The sequence below is a fragment of the Polyodon spathula genome, chromosome 5, assembly GCF_017654505.1.
Source record: "Polyodon spathula isolate WHYD16114869_AA chromosome 5, ASM1765450v1, whole genome shotgun sequence".
Taxonomy (NCBI): Eukaryota; Metazoa; Chordata; class Actinopteri; order Acipenseriformes; family Polyodontidae; genus Polyodon; species Polyodon spathula.
In genome coordinates this window covers 61,642,178-61,659,977 of record NC_054538.1, presented here as the reverse complement: position 1 = coordinate 61,659,977, position 17,800 = coordinate 61,642,178, and the positions used below count along the sequence as shown (strand labels likewise).

The following is a 17,800-nucleotide window of genomic DNA, read 5'->3' as shown; positions in this document are numbered from 1 at the left end:
ACCTGCGGCAAGTACAAAAAGGACCCCCTAACGACAGCCATTTTTATTTGTTTCTTAAGATCTAAAGGCTGTTGAAAGAACAATTGGATGAAGTTGAGATTTAGTATAAGCTTGATTTTTTTTTCTTGTTCCAGTGAAATTAAACTTTGGTCTTTTCTTTTCCCTTTTTAAAACCTGCAAGAGGGTTGCAGTGGTGTCAAAGCTGCAAGGATTGCGCTGCTGATCGCTTTAATTACTGGGACTAAAGAGGATAAAATTAAAAGTCGCACCATTGAAGCAGTGGAAGGAAGCTTGCTGAGATAGCAGTGAACTGTGAAATATAAAAAACATTGCATACAAATACATTTTTATAAGGTTGAACAGAAAAAGTTGCATTATTTATTCTCTCAAAGTTGCCTGGGTATGCTGAAGCATTACAAGCTGTAATTTCACATGCAGGCATTATTTTTTGTTAGAAATATAAAATGGGACTTGGAACTAAAATATACAGGCATTCTAATAAATATGGCTTTTACTGGAGGAGGCTTTTTTTGTTTTTTTTCTATTTTGAAAAGACTTCTGTGTGCAGTGTGTTGTGGACAGTACACATTTAAACCTTTTTACGATTTTGTGTTGATTTGAAAACTGGGGTTTAGATACTGTTGTGCTGATCAATTTTTTTTTATTCATTTAAAAGGTGTGGTTTTTTTTTTTTTGTTTTGTTTGGTTTTTCCAAGCCGCTTTTTAAATTTGACTTACAATTGGCTGTTTTTGAAAGGAATGCAGAGGTTATTCCCTAAAAGAATGAATGGTTTACAAATCAATAAATTAAGACTTTAAATTGGTATAATGATAAACAAGCCTCAAATAATGTAACAGCAATAGTGATGACATTTCTCATTTCAGTGTGTTTAGCAGATTTATGTTTGCAACATTTGAATCATGGAGTAAATAAGCTTTAGAGGAGTTTCTTTAAATCAGATTTCTTGTGCTGCTTTCATAGAGCAACTTTTTGCAGAAATCCGGCTGTAATTATAACCCTCTCCAATCCTTATCCCAGTTTAAACATATAAAGTCTGGCTTTTCCAAATTTAATGAATTGTGAACAAGTGTGTTTAGGGGAGCTTAATTCTAACTGCTGTGTATCTTAGGGAAGTTAAGAGGTGAGAAAGCAAACATCACCAATTTGCCAACCCCTAGGAGAGCTTTTGGGGGGCTGGGAAAAATGCATATCCAGTGCTAGAACATTAGTAGAAAAGTAAATTGAGGCAATCTGATGGGGAAATTGTGTCAGTCAGGCTCAGGCTGTTGTGTTGTGTCCATATACTTTGTTTACTATAGTTTTATAAGTTGTAACCTGCCCATGCAGCCTGTAAAGGGGGCTAAATCTCACTGCCTGAGGATTGAATTACAGCACACCTCTTGGTTAATGATTATAAACAAAGAGTCCCATTAGGGTTGCATTCTTATTCATTCATTTGCATTTTCCCATTGTACTTCTGAACAATAGCTACAAACAAACAATTTACATGGAAATAAGTCAAATGTACCTAATTAGTATTTGGGCTTGTCTTGTTAATGGTTGCTTAGCTGAATTGAAATGATTTTAAACTCGCGAGTGTGGAATATGACGCTTTCTCTGAAACTAGGGGGTGAAAAAAAAAATATTTAATTGAATATGCAACTACTGGCTGCAGGCTTCAAATGGTGTCTCTTGATGGACTTGTGTTGAGAATTCAGAATGGCTTTATAAGTAAAGTTCTTGAGTTGATTGTACTCAGAACTCTTAACCTGTCAATGTCTAAAAAGAAATAAACAGGCTGGAATGAGGGACATTGCAGAGAAAATCAAGTGTTTTATTTTTCGGACATTACTAGTACATGATATATATATATATTAATATTATATATATATTATATTATATATATCTATATATATATATATATATATATTTTCTAAAAGGTTCTCGATTCAGATTTCTAAATATGTTCACCATGCATAAAGCACATGGGTTACAAATGGTTTTTAGTTTTGTAAATTGTAAATAAATGAACACATGTGTGTTTCTGTTTTTAAAGTAATCTAGCAAAGAGCTAATTATTTGTTTAAATCAGATGTGTTGCCCAATGATTCAAATTAAATTAAAAGTGTATTTTTATTTGTATATTTTCTAGATGGCATTGCCAAATACAAGGTGGAGGTGGGTGGACAGGGAGTGAGCATTTAAGATATATTTCTAATTTATATTTTGCATTAAAAAAAACTTATGTATCATACGCACACATATGATGCATTCCATTTGCGGTGTGGTCTCTAGCCCCATGCTGTAAATCAGTTGTTAATCATGTTCATCAGATTGGGAATGAAATGGCATTTCTGTCAATTACTAAGATGGCAACTGTTCAATATATATATATCCCAGCAGCAAGATGAAGAGCGACGTCGTCAGCTGAGAGAGAGAGCTCGTCAGTTAATAGCAGAAGCACGATCTGGTGTGAAGATGTCTGAACTTCCCAGCTACAATGAAATGGCTGCAGAGAAGTTGAAAGAAAGGTCAAAGGCATCAGGAGGTGAGTGGTATTGTGGTTATCACTTCATAAGCAAAGCTTGAATAAAAATAAAGAATTGTACAAAAATATCCACTAATGCAACACCATGGTCATGATCATGAGGTTAATGATTTACACTAATTTCTAAACAGAGTAACTGCAGTCTCAGATTTGGTTGCCCCAACTACCCAAAGCAAAAGTTTATTTTACCATGAAGTAACATCCTCCCAAATTATCAGTATTACAATAGTAGTACAAAATCACAGCTGCTCCAGTCTTGGCTAGCAGGGTACAGGAAACTGGCATGATTATATGAACATCTGCAGGTCCTAAATCTCTGCCTTGTCCAGTGTTTTGCAACCTATATGGTGGAAGTTTGTATGATTTGCGTTATTTTTCTACAATAAAAAAGTCTTCCCAGTAAACCATCTAAAATGTTAATTCCTAAGGTGTGTGTTAGATATCAGTGTACGTGATGTACTGTTCTGGCTGACTAAAGGGAGTCAGTATGTGATCTGGAGGAAAGTGCTTGTTTTATAGTAGGTTAGAAAAAATCTTATCTGACAAGGGGACTGTGTCTCAGGAAAAAAAAATACTGAAATAAAAATATAGTTTTAAAAAAATAACTGCAAAAATGTTGGCAGTTTATTTAGACTTTCTGGTTTTGAATTCTGCTAATTGTATAACTCATTAAAAAACAAGTTTCGAGAAAGTGCTATGGGCTTGATGCACAAGGCTTGCCGTGCAGAACGCATAATCCCAGCTATTCTGCATTCCACTCGGAAACCTTAATTCACAAAGATTGCAGGAGGGCAGATTCAAAAAGGCAGGATGCCGGCAAACTCTGTGCATTTTATTGTGGTGCATGTATTTATTATTCCATTGTGGTGTTTGTGGGACTACACTTTATATAACTTCAGTCTAAAAAACTGCTTTTACTGCACAGATTTAAAAGGTAAAAATGTTCTAAATGAAATGAGAGAATCCTTTGTAATAGGTCTTAAATTTGAAGACTTGCAAGTCTTTAGCTAAGATTTTGTCTAGTTGTTTCACTAAAAGTCAAGACAATAAAATTAACAGCCATCCTACAGTTCCAGGAATCCGGAGCAGGTGATAAGGGTTATAATGAGGACAGATTGCTTTAGACAGTGTTTTGAGTGCTCCTGATAACAAACTGTTGTGTTTGTTCATGTTAGCTGTGTTTTACCTGCCATATCCTTAATGGGAATACTAATAAAATACTAATTGGCTTGTTTTAAGTGTTTCCTGTTTTAAGTGCCTAATATCTTTGTTCCTGCAGATTTTGGGGACGAGGATGCCGTTGATCATGGTGGGGATGATGATGATGATGATGATGTTGTTGATAATGTAGATACTAATGATGATGAGGGAAGCCCTGTATGTTCCTATGTAGGAGATGGAGATGAATTTACTAACCTAAAAAGTGACCTTGATTCTCTTGGTAATTTAAAAGAATGTTTTAGATTGCAGTCTTGTGTGCCTAATATTGCTTGATATGCATGTATCCCGTAGCTTGATCATCTGTGTGCAGTGGATTGTCTTGTCCTTGGCTTTTTATTGTCTCGACTTAGATATTCAACCCATCTTCCCTTTACTAATCTACTGAACGGATACAATCAGTAAATGATGACTATTCATTTTTCTTGTCACGTGTTGGTCATTAAACATCCCCTTACATTTTCAGCCTTTTTAAAAAAATATATATTCTACTTTATATTCTATTTTTCCTGGGTCCTCTCTGCACTGTCTTGGCATTGTCAGTATGGACTTGGAAATGTCTATATGTCCAAAGATCATAAATCAGTCTTTCGGAGCTTTTTCATCTTAATTGGTGTCATCTTAGTTTAAAATCTAAATGTTGAAGTACAGGGGGGATTTGTATTTATATTCACCTAAGGTATTATTTGAAATGCACCAAAATAAATAATAGTAATTCAAAGACATGGCAGCTAAAATAAATTGCATAATTCACATATACTTTAACATTTTTCTTTTTGTATTCTATTTTCATCTTTCTGACCACTACTGTTAATACATCATGCTATTAAAACAACCTTTTTGTTTGTTTGTTTTGTAATATTACTGTAATATCACTTGATCTGATAAGGACCCTGACCGCCTTAACAGATGTAATATACTGGATAGAACAATCCAAATACAAAGAGTATGGTTTCTAATGAGATACAGTACGGTATTTTGATGACAAAACAAGTGCCTGTCTGGCAATTACAATGTATGGATTTGATTTTAATATTATGTTGCTCATTATGTATGCGTAACCTTGTCATTTGTAATTTTGTTTCCAATTCCAATTTCATGGCCATGTGTGCTTAAAATTCCTCCTCTCCACTTAAACCCAGTTCATATGCAGCCCAGCATTTCAGATTACATTCACATGTATATCATTGTTTTTATTCCCTGCCCCTCTGTAGTGAGTGGTTCGCTCCTTCTGTATACTGTCTCTATAGATCATACAGTTGAAGCTGTAATCTTACACATGTAAATTTGTCAATCCAGGTGGACAGAACAGCAAGCATGTGGATCTCAAACTCAAGAAGCTCGTGGAGGCTCGTCCACAGGTAGTAAATGTGCTCTCGACCGCTGCTGCACAAAAGGTCACCAGTGATGGTACAGAACAGGAAGAACTTAAGGTAATTCTTCTCTGACTGTTTTCTGCCTGCCCCCTGTGATAACTTAATGAGCTCCTCCTTCACAGTCCCACCAGACCACCTCAAGTCCTGTCCATCAACAGAACGTCTTGTTAGTGAGAGGCATTTACTTGATCTCTTCTTGTTCTGCAAGCGACTACTGCAGAAACAGTTTCTAGGTGGCATCATCATTTTGATTGTGGTTTGGCACTTCAGACAATCAAGATCCTTTAGTGGCAATGGTTGAAAAGATGAAGATTCCCTGGATTGTTTAAAGCAAACACCGTACATTGCATCAGATGTTAATTTGATTGTGCAATGCACTTGACACGTCAATCCCTGTATACCCATTTAATACTGTAGCGTGTACCACTACCTGTTACCTTTGTAACTCGGTTTACTTTAAAATCTTGTGGATATGAAGTGACTGTGGAAGGTCTGTGTGCTGTTGTCTGCCTGCCCTCAGGACTGCAATATCTGGGGGGAGGACCCTAAAGGTCTTCATTATAATTAAGGGGTTGCTACCAGGGACTTGTATTATTATTTTTTTTTTTTTTTTTTTTTTTTTGGGGGGGGGGGGGGTTGATTAGGTTAAAATACTTTTTTTCTAGAAGTGAATGGGGTTCTGAATTAAAGGTTGTGCATCTAGTCAAGGAACACATCAAATTAATGAAAATCATTGTACAATATTTCAATTTATTTTTAACTTTCTTGATTGGCAAGTATCTTTTGTGTTTGTTTTTCTATGTATATTTAAGTTTTAGAACTATCACAAATGCAGTTTAATTTCCAAACTTCTGTCTGTACCTTTGCAACTCCTGAAGTTTGAAATCAAATATATTATTTATATTAGAACCAATATTATTTAATGTGCATCCTATTTCATACCACTTTGGTTTTCAATCTTTGGGATTTCCTTCCCTGACTGTATATAGAGCTCTTTCATGTCCTAAACAATGACTTATTGCAGTGATGAAAGTGATCTAGCAGGGGAGGACTTTATCTCCTCTTTTAAACAGAGGAGCCAGATCAAGTCTAATTTTACATTCAATATAGCTTTCTACAGTGGATTTAATGTGAAATGAATCTGGCCTACAGAAAACACATTGGATTGTCAAAGCTAACTGAATTAGCCTGGTTTAGAAGAATGCATTTGTAAAGTGGCAGGAGTCTCTGGTCATAAAAAGGTTTCGTAAAATTGGTTTTGCTAAGCTACTAGCACTGATATTTTATAGACTTAAAAAATTAGCTTGCTTGTTTTTTCTTTTCTAAATGCCCCGGCTTGAACTGCTGGACCTCATCTGTGGTGGTGGTAGTGAAAACCTAATCTGTAATAAAAACACATATAAGTTATTTAAATTAGCACCTTATGACTGGTGACAACAAGCGCAAAAGTCTGTAGAAAGTGATGCATCTGTGTTTTTTTTTTTTTTTTTTTTTTGTTTGTTTGTTTTTTTTTTTCTGGGAACTGTTGAGCCTCTGTCACAAGGTTTGTTTTTTGTAAAATGTACTTTAGGGGTTTTGTAAATGAGGCCTTCAGCATTTGCAAAGGAGGATAAACTGTTTCCTTCCCTGGAGGATTTTGTATCCCAGGCCTCCTTGAGGGTAGAGAATAGGCCATTGGAGATCTCCCTCATTACTGATTGTGTCAATGCAAAGAAAGGGTGCAGTCTTGGTAGCGTTTGATAACCAGTTTCAACATTCAGCAGGCTTGGTTATTAGTCATGCATCTCGGCCTTTGCCTATTTACTTTCAAAACACTGAAACACGTTCAAAACATGAACATAATAATAGATAAAGAACAAAATGCAATATTTGTTTTATGCATGGTACCCTTGGTATCTGCTGTTGCCATGTGCGTGTAGGGGTTGAGGTGGGGGTCACTGTTTTCGTTGCTTTAAAGGCTAGGCATGTAAAATTACTATTTTGAAAGTTATTACTATGTGTTTATCTAAACAGCCGTAAAATTGGAAACTAGTCTTTCTTTTTTTTTCACCACTATGTTATTTCATATACCATAGCACCGAGCTTCTAAAAATAAAGATGTTTTCATTGTGTAACGATCATGGTCAGAATCCGATAGTAAATGTAGACTATGCATTTGAGTATGTTCTGATAACATAAGGGAACAGCGAGCATGCATTTGATCTCACTCCCTGTCCAGTTAGTCACACATGGGTGAATGGCACTGAATATTTGAATATTATGAAGCGGTTTTACTGTACCTGTGTGCTGCTTTTGAGGAGTATTGACTCTACAGTGCAAATGTTTTGCTTTTGAATTCGAACATTTTGTATTTTTCCATTTGATTTAAGTATACGTAAAACTTGAAGTGTAGTGTTAGTTATTACAAAATGGCACTTGTATTTTAAAAAGGCACAAATGTGGAATTGTTCAAATTTTAAATGAATGTACTTACAATTACAATATTAATAGCTGTTAGTCTTCTTGCTCTGTGAATGGGGATGCTTCACTAAGACAGTGCTTTACAGAAATTGCTGTATTATCTTCTACAACAACCAAATTTTACTCATTTTCAAGAGGTGGAACGTGTACACTAATTGTGAAGTTTCTAACACGATTTGTTAATGTTTAAATATTCAAGAAGCCTTTTCCGCCTGGTTTAGTGCAGCACATAATACATTTCAATAAAACTTGATAGACATGGTGTTTAGTTTTACATGTGTATACTTTGAAAACAAGAGCATTATTCATTTGCATAAACAGAATAAATTATGTGGCTGGTATGTTTTTGGAAAATCTAACTTAATTACATGTTTGCACAGCAAGAAAACCAATGACCTTCTCAGATTGTACTCAAAAATGAAAATGACATATCATTTACTATTACCTTGTATTCCATAGTAAAAGACCAAAACAGTGTTGTTCATTTTAAAATCTTTATCCCTTGGTTTTTCAACAGAACAATGCAGAAGATAATCGCACTGAGAGATTGCGAAAAGCAACAGAACGGTTGCGAAGTCCAGTAATGTTCAATAAGGATTCCACAGTGAGGAAAACACAGCTCCAGTCTTTCAGTCAGTATGTTGAAAACAGACCAGGTAAGAAGTGTTTTAGTTTCTTACTGTAACAGTGAAACCAGTCTATCAAAAATGCACTGTAGAAAATGTAATCATTCTAGTAGTTTTTCCTGCATTCAAGTGACTGCAGACTATTTCGTGCAGCCCATCCAATCTATAAAACAAATTAATTTGGCATCCACATACCACAGACAGCAGGTTCCACAAAACAGGTGGATTGGAGAGCTGGCCAGAGCAAATTAATTTAAACAAAGGGGAGTTGTCCGTCTAAAGTGAGTTTTTTTTTAATATGCCAGTTCCAGAATGCTGCACCATGTCCGTACTTTACAGAAGACTCAGAGAAATGGCTATAGTGTGCTGAAAGAAACGATGTTCATTCAGAAGCACTGATTTTAAACCAGTTTAACTGCAAAAGGTCCACCAAAATGAAAATGTCACCACAAGCCACTCAATTAATTTATGATTTTCTCATACACCACTTAGTCATTGTTGTAAATAAGGTGCAAGCCAATTCCTGACATGAAATCTATAGACAGACTATAGACTAGATCTGGCACTTGTTAGATGTGAACTTCAGAAGATCTCTCAAGCTTAGAACTACTGTTGCACTTGAGGCTGTATACATGAAAGTCTGGAACAGCATCCCTCATGAATGCCTAGCTATTATCCACAGGATGCCACATGTTACTGCTTTGCCAAAGGCTAAGGGTGGAGCTACACATTGTTAACTAATAACTGAATGTTGCTTCACCTTTACCAGCACAGATCATGAGTTAGCATATTTTGTCAAATGTTTAAAACCAAATATGTGTTCTTTTGATTGCACATTAATGTAAGGCAGCAGATGCTACCACTAAGACAGCCAACATATTGGCTGCAATATGATATATATTTTTGGCAGTCTCAATGGACCTTCATATCTAAGCTATCCAAATGTTTGCAAGTCTATTAAAACTGCTGCTGAAGTATGCTCAACAATTACTGAAGGGAGTGCTCCCCCGCCCATACAGTCAGTATTTCATGTTTGTGTGTGTGTGTGTGTTTATATATATATATAGACACATACACACACAGTTTATAAAAATGTTTAATGAAATGCTGAATTTCTGGGTGGGGGAGCACATTCCTCCCTTCAGTATGCATTCCCTTTAGATTCCTCCCACAGTGGCCCCTGCTGGGAGGGGTAAGAAAGGCACAGCTGCTCGCATGCCATCAACACAACAATCACAAGGCCTATGCACAATAGAGAACTGAAAACTCACTACATTTACTGCATTGTATGCCATCGTCTGCACAATCTGTGGAATAATCTCTTAATTACTTTTTATTCAGGGTCTGTTTGGTATGTTTTGTTACACAGAGAAGTCAGCAGTATCAGACTAATGGCAAGGCCGAGTTTTTTTTTTTTTTTTTTTTTTTTTGTTCAGTTATGTTTGTCTTATAAACTAGTGGCAAGTTACCACTACTCTGATACTCATTTTCTTTTTTCATCTGCTTATATGTTTATCTGTTTTTCACTGCCTGGTTGTTCTAAGGGGGGCATTTGCAACACAACTTAGTGAGAGGAGAAAGTAAAAAAAAATATATATATTTCAACCCAATATACGCTCTGCATTTCTCATATCTGTTTTCTGTTGTGTGTAGTGTACCGATTCTACTGATTCTGTAATGTTCAAACATGTTACGGTGTATTGAGACCATGTTGGCAAAGCACTACATAAGTAAATTAAAATGTAACAGTAGGAGTAAGATTCATGCCCTTCAGATATAAAAGGCCAAAGCGTGTGCCCACTGGAGTGAGGAGCCTCTGCCTCGGTAAATGGTAACGCAGTGTTGTGGCTTTTCACTTTGTTCAGCTGGTAGCCCAGCAGGCTACTAGAGGGCAAACAAATTTTCTGTTTGACTGAACATTAAATGAGTGCTTCAGACATCCTTGGAGTGAGAAATGGGGTGTGTACTCATACCCATTATTACATGTCATTGTTAATTATTAGTGGCATCTATTTTATTTATTGGTTTATTTTTTATATGCCATGCCTAGCTTGAAATCCTTCAGTCATTTTATTTAATACAAGTTTTCGGTTTTAGAAGTGTAAGCCAGAAATTGTTATTGGCTTCAGATTCAACCAGCACACTCTGAATAGACAGTATGTGCATCAGGGGAATTGAATACGCAAAATTGCGTTCGATTTTTTAAATTTTTTTTATTTACTAGATAGTAACTTGCATTTAAATCATAGTTCTGAACTTTTTGCCAGTTTCAACAACTTTGTTTGACATTGCTGGCATGCTCTGTATGTCTACCATTGGACGATCATTCCCAGCATGTTGTGTTTACTCTGCCTTCGAATCCAAATTCAGCTCCACCCCCTGTTGTTGCATGAATGGAAACAATTAATTTCACTTCAAATGCAATTACAACTGTTCCCCTTAACTCCGTTGTGGGGTTCACCTCAGGGACCTGGCGTAACTTCTGAATGTGATGGTGGCACGTTTACTGTACTCGGCCTCCTGTTGGCAAAGCTGTGGCTTCTGTAGGATTTTAGGATAAATTTGTTTCATCACAGTTGAAGACGGCTTCCTGGTAATGACCAAGGGATTTCAGTTTTACTTTCCAAACCTTCTATCTACTCCAGAATAGCTGAATTATTAGAAAGTGGTTATTTATTAATCCTGAATCAAGTGCAAAGATACAGTTTCAGAGTAATTAAGTTATTTTGAGGCGGGGGCAAAAATAAGAACAATAACGTTCAGGACAATAATTATGTTTTTTTCCCACAACAAAATTGTTTTGTTGCATTGTTTTATTCCTCTTTGAAAACCTAGCTTTGATTTTACACTAGCTATAAAATGGGTCTTCAATAAGTTACAATTGCCTTGTCTTTTTCATAGACAAAACCTGCCAATTTGAACCACTCCTGGGTGCACACATACAGCTTAAACAAAAAACTGTTTACAATTCACTTAAACAGTCTAGGTTTGTTTAGTTTTTTTACACTGCAGATAAAAGGCAATTGTTGGAGGGAACTGTAAACAGACATCCCATCAAATTTTCTTCTAAACTGTAATGTCCTGAAAGTTTTTCTTTCAAGTGAGATTTAGCAACACAAGTCAGCAAGAGTTGGGGGGGGGGTTGTTGTCTGTTTAATTAAATTGCTTCTAAATGTGAATTGCATTTAAAATTCCAGCCAAAAATTTGATTAACATGCTGTAAATATAGTTAGTCTGCTAATCGAAATGCAGAGAATAAGAGATGCTGTTTAGCTGTCCAGATGTTCAAAAAAAATAAATAAACGTTTTTAGTCGGTTCTCTCTTATTTTAGATTATGCACAAGGTGTGAATTTATAATAAAGCTGTTTAAAATATCTTTTTATATCATTTCTTTTTCAGAAGTAAAAAAGCAAAGATCTGTACAAGAAGATTCAAAGAAAGCAAATGAGGAGAGGGTGCCAATAACTGAAATTGAGCAGAAGCCATCTGAAGATGAAGTACTTAATGCATATTTCATTTTTATTTTCGAGATTGCTGATCGTGCTTATTCCATATATGGAAGTAGTCCTTTTAAACATTTTTTTTTTTTTTTTTTTTTTTTTTTTAATATAAAGACGTTGAGGTTTTTTATGATGTAAATCTCCTGTGTATTCAAAGCCTAAGAGGGTGCACATCTGAATTAGTCTGCAGTGTGGTGATAATTGTCAGATAACATTTTTTTTTTTTTTTTTTTTTTTTTTAAATATGCGTTCTTGATGTGTCGGATCACAGCCCTGGTTTCCTTGAGACATTTCTATCAGGGCACTTCCCATAAAGAGATTCCAGTATTGATCTTGAACGAAGATTTTAATTATTACAATAGCAGATACTGGAAAGCAGCAGTTAGAGGGAAGAAGTCACAGGAGACCTGCTAGAATTTCTCAGCAAACCAGTTTTGTTGGCTTGGGTTAATGGGTGTTCAACCTTTCCATTATCCATATCAGCCGTGAATTACTAGCTGAATGATGTTTGCATTAATATAATATATATGGTAATTTCTTCACTTAATTAACAGGGAGGTTCTGCTCAGTGGGGGAATGGGCTGATCATGTGTAAAATTGATTTGTGAGGGAAATATTTGATAGACCGCAGGGAGGAAGCTGAATTTGATGGACAGCTGAAGGAATGATGCAGAAAAAGTGCTAGCTGAAACTTAAGATTTTCCCATAAAAAAAGGTGCATCAGCACAAAATTTTTTCACAAAGTATCCTTAGTTCTGAGTTTAAAAATATACTTTTCCAGCATCTTTTGAGAGAGTTTTTTTTTTTTTTTTTTTTTTTTTTTTTTAATTGCCTTCATTATCTTTGAATCTTTATTTTTCTAAGAGCAGGTTAGTAGTATAGTAAAGGCAAAATGTGATGTTATGAGAATTAAAGCTTAACTTCTGCTCAGTGTCTGGGTGTGGGAACTGGAAGTTCGCTTTCAAGTACAAATGTAATCGTTACTGCATGGATATTTACCTCCTAAAAACCCCGAAACCTGAATAATTTATATCAAAGCAGCTCGACAAGCCTGCGACACAGTCATGGCCCACCTCAGAGGACATAAACTTACAGGCCTCATTGCCATTTTTCCTGTCAAGCCTTACCTGAAACAGGAGCGCCTAGTTCAACCTAGTACTTGTTACTTTTTCTGCCTTATATTAACATTTATTGTGTTTTACACAAAATAGATGTGATATTGAGAATAATCTTTTATCCCTGTGAGACATGCAAGGCCAGTCAGCCTGTTGAGGACAAGCATAGCACATGCTCTTCCTGCCTGGGGCCAGAGCACACCAAGGAGATACTGGTGAATCACAGTGTATGTGAGTGTTGTGCACATTTCTCTAAGTACACGAGAAGAAACGTCTCTCCCACAGCTCTACAGAGCACTCTGCATCCCTCACTCCTGCCCAGTGCTCTTCACCCTCTGGTAGAGAGGTGGTTGTGTCCTCACCCCATGGCTCTGTGCCAAGGGAAATCGGACAACGCACCCGGGAAAGTAGCCCACACAGGAAGCCATCCTCCCTGTCTTCCTCATCCTCCTCTGCCTCTCCTTGTTCTTCTCCCCCAAGGAAGAAGTCGTCGCCATTGCAAGCGATCAGCGGACTCAGAGCAGATGGAAATGCTCTGGGCAGCTGTTGCCCACCAAGGAACGGTGCTCGGAGAGTTACTGCATGAACATTCCTCACTGTCTGTCCCACTGAGGCCCCAGGGGGATATGAGCGTAGATTGGCAACAGGAAGACCATCGCTGCCAAGGCCCCAGCAGCCTCAAAGACAGACACAGCCGGCTGCACCTGCTGCCAAAGGTGGTGTTCAGAACTGGCCTGCGGAGGCTTTAATAGGTTCCATCAATAGCTTTTCAGGGAGCCATCTGGAGTATTGCCATTAGTGCACGTCAGACACATGTGCTTACTTACTGCCGTTCAGACCAACTGCTCATTGCAGTTCAAACCCGGTCCCTCTCCCTTTCGGGGCTTGAATGTAACATCAGTCATGGACCAGCATGGGCTATTTGCATGATGGAACCCTCCAGCTGGAGGCAAGGTTCTACTCTAGGTACTTCCTAGTGCCCAAGCGGGATGTGTCGATGGAAGTTCAAAATGTTGACGATGCAACACCTGTTGCAGTCGATCAGGCAGGGCGACTGGTTCATCACGGTTGACTTCAAGACACCTATTTTTCATATCCCCGTAAAACCTAGCGCACCAGAAGTACCTTGGTTTGCTTTTCAGGGAACAGCATACAAGTTCTGAGTCTTGCCATTTGGCGTCTCTAGCTCCCCATGTCTTCTCGAAGTGCATGGAAGCTATCCTGTCCTCATTGAGTGCTCAGTTACCTGGCTTGCTCATTTGTGCCCAGTCTCCAGCACAGGGCAGAGGCCCACACGGAACTTGTCACTGACCACCTTCAATGGTTGGGCCTTACGGTTAATTATGCGAAGAGCCAGCTCACACCTTCTCAGCCTATCTAGGAGAGTGCTTGGACTCCATGTCCATGCTGTCCAGTGTCATATGGCAGGGTGCAGAGAATAGCCGCATGTTGATGGCAGCAGCTTCTCAGACTTTTTGGGTCTACTATGCGTGCACCCTCTGCAGGCCTGGTTCCACAGCAGGGTTTTTCAGCCTGCATTGAATTGCGACCGCCTGTTGACCAGAGTCTTATCACTGTCTAAATAAATCTCTCTTGGTGGAAACAGCCGGCCCCCATCTACGCCTCGGCGTAGCGCTGGACAGTGTCACCAGAAGGGAGGTCGTCGCCATGGACTCATCCTGACTGGGCAATGGCGCCGTGTGGAATGGCAGGGGTGCACAAGGTGTGTGGGAACCCCCCTTGGCAGGGTCGCCACAATGTTTTGGAGTTGCAGGCAGTTTATCTGGCCTTGCAGCATTTTGTGCAAGAGGTTTGAAGGAGAAATGTGGTTGTTCTTACAGACATCAACCACAAGAGTGGCCTCAGGTCACCCAGTCTCCATCACGTGGCCCGCAAGCTTTTGCTCTGGGCACATAAGAACCTCCTCTCAGTGCAGGCAGTACATCTGCCTGAGGTGACAAACTGAGTGGCGGACTTCTCAAGGAAAGTTCCAAGTGCCTCAGAGTGGAAGCTTCACCCCGAAGCCTCTCAGGAATGAACCCACTGTCCCCTCTGGTTCTTCATGAAAGATGGGGACTCGCTGGCAGTAGATGCCTTGGCACACCAGTGGCCGAGACAACTATGCCTTCCCATCTCTCGCCCTGCTTACACTGTGTCTGGAGAAAATCAGACAGGACTGGGCCAAGTTGCTCCTAGTAGCTCCATATTGGCCCATGAGACTCTGGATTTCAACCCTGATGCAGCTTCAGAGCAGCCAGCCATGGAGACTACCCAAGCACCACAAGCTGCTTAGTCAGGCACAGGGGACCTTATGGTGTGTCTACCCATTGAGCCTGCAGCTCTGGGTCTGGCCCCTGAACGGCTGCATATGATCCTTCTGGGTCTGTCCATTAGGGTTACTGACACCCTACAAAATGCCGGAGCAGAATCCACACATTCCCAGTATAGGTACAACACAGGCATAGAGGTGAGTTTCTCCATCAGTTTCTTAGCCCTTGTTACTGGGGTTCCGTATGATAACGCACAAGGCAGCCTGTCGGGTTAGCCTTATAGCATTCTGTTTGTTCCACAATATTGCCTTTGAGATGGCTTTCATACACTTACCTATGCAGTAATTGTTACGTTTCGTACTTGAAAGGGAACGTTAGGTTATTATCATAACCCTGATCCCCTGAAATAGAAATGTAATCATTAACCTTCAAGGTCACTGCGTCGGTCTTGAAGCAAAAATGAAACTGACAGTGTTTTTATGTCCTCGAGGGGCAGGCCATGACTGCATCCCAGGCTCAACCAGCTTTGATATATCTTATTCAGGTTTCCAGGTCTTTTTAGGAGGTAAATACCCAATGCGGTAATGCGTACATTTCTATTTCAGGGAACCAGGGTTATGATATTAACCTAACATTTGAACGGCAAGTTTTCAGTGAGCACACCTGTTGAGCCAATATTAATTATTTTGTATTCGAAAATGCACATAAATCCCTTTTTAAAGGTCAAAATTTTAAAATATACTTCAATTTTCTAAAGCATAAATGGTGTGTTTTATTAATAATCACTGGAAGTGTTCTGTTTATTTCAATTACTTTGATTGTATACAAACCAAAAATAACTAACTGATCTTGTTTTGTTTTTTTTAAGTAAGATTAAGATTTTTTTTACTCCATTTACTTAGAAATCAAAAGACTGTAGTGTTGAGATTTACTGCAGCAGACTAATATTCAGCCTCAATTAAGAAATGTACTTAATGTGTGACATACAAAAAAAGTAGAATAAGCAGCTTTTATAAAATACAACAAGCAGTTAGTTTGCAGTTATTAGTTTTAAAAAAATTTAAAAAGCAGAAATAGATGTCTAAAAATGTGACTTGTACTTCATGTTTTCTTCTTGTCTGCTCTGCGTTACAGAAAGGGTTCAAAGACACCAGTCAGTATGTAGTTGGAGAATTGGCAGCACTGGAGAGTGAGCAAAAGCAAATTGACACCCGGGCCGCGCTGGTGGAGAAGCGCCTCCGCTATCTCATGGACACAGGTACGCTGCCCAATTACACTGTAAACAGGTCTGGCAAATTGAGCTTTCACAAACTCTTATAGAGTTTTGGAAGTATGAATCTTTGAAGCCTGAATGTTCAGCAGAACTGCCTGGAAAATGAAAAGGCTGCGATTCGCAGCAACCTCTCTGGGCCCCAGTGATAAGAGTGCCTTCATGGGAAGTGATAACTGGCCCTGATACCGTGGGAGCCAGCACTATTGAACAGTGTGCTCATCCATGCAGAGCTGCAATACATATCTGTGCCTCATTGATATGCTGCGGCAAAAAAAAAAAGTAAGATCTTCACTGTTCTACTGATTCAGTGGGGAAAAGATTTGGCCAGCTAAAGCAATGTAGCACATGAAACAGAGCACAGTACAAGGGAGAGGATCCATTGACTAAATCACTGACATTTCAGAATAGTATCCTGTTATCGATACTTAACAATTATTTTTCAAGAGAGTAGGTTTGAAAAGTCACTATTTATTTATCATCACTTTTTTTTTTTTTTTAATTTGTGCGCGCGCGCGTGTGTGTGTGTGTGTATATATTTATATATAAATATGTGTGCATGCTATTTCAGGAGTTACTTGAATGACCCATTTAAATTACAAATATATATATTGAAAAACAAAACAAAAAAAAAAACATTTAACATTTGTTTCTTGAGTTTTAAAGTGAAAGTGCTTCTTTGGCTCCAGTGATGTGGTGGCAAACTTGTATCCACCTGCAGTATTTACAAGTACATTACACTAAAGTTTGCTGTATCCATATTGCAGAAATTTTTGTTTAAACCTATTCATGACAGCTTGTATTTTTTTCTTTTTTACATATTTATTACATATCGGAGGTAAATGAATTGGGGAATTTTTTTATTTTTTTGACATTTGACAGAAGGGCTTTTTTCTTCTAAGCATTACTGTGTGTAGAACTTCAAAGTTGAATATTATTCACGTACCGCGCTTTAACTTCCAAGATGTTATTCAGTTATGCATGCAGTAATCCTTCTGACACAACTGCCAGGTTTACAAAATAAAAAAATCAAAGCATTCTGCTAATTGCGGAAATAGGTATAGTTCTGGCATGAAGACCAAGCTAGTCCTGGTTAAGCATTAGTGTCTAGTGACCAAGAAAGTGAGAGCCTTATTGCACCCTCACAAAAAGTAAAATTATAGTTTTAATATTCAACTAAACTAGTCATTCATTTAAAAAGTCCTTAATACAAAATTATTATTATTATTTTTATTATTATTATAACAACTTATTTGGCAGCACTGTCAAAGCAGAGGTGATTATCAGTCAAAATGCAGTGTGCTGTCTTTGTTCTGGGAAATGTGGAAGAGAAGATCAAAGGCATTTAAACTGTAGGAATTAGATGGGCCCTCACCTGTTTTTGTGTGATTTTGGCTCAAACAGAGACAAGGCTG

At 38.0% G+C, this 17,800-nt stretch overlaps 1 protein-coding gene across 10 annotated transcripts in view; it reads left to right on the top strand.

The window, feature by feature from the left end:
* Positions 1–17,800, top strand: part of LOC121316134 (EH domain-binding protein 1-like) — a 140,712-nt gene that overhangs the window by 96,857 nt on the left and 26,055 nt on the right. For 3 of the 10 annotated variants that reach the window (XM_041250941.1, XM_041250940.1, XM_041250937.1), the window contains 6 exons: positions 2,402–2,549; positions 3,829–3,990; positions 5,067–5,200; positions 8,121–8,259; positions 11,630–11,727; positions 16,250–16,373. In XM_041250941.1, coding sequence (XP_041106875.1) covers positions 2,402–2,549; positions 3,829–3,990; positions 5,067–5,200; positions 8,121–8,259; positions 11,630–11,727; positions 16,250–16,373 — 805 coding nt within the window. The remainder of the gene's footprint in view (positions 1–2,401; positions 2,550–3,828; positions 3,991–5,066; positions 5,201–8,120; positions 8,260–11,629; positions 11,728–16,249; positions 16,374–17,800) is intronic. The other 7 variants (XM_041250942.1, XM_041250946.1, XM_041250944.1 and 4 more) reach the window with 3 other exon arrangements.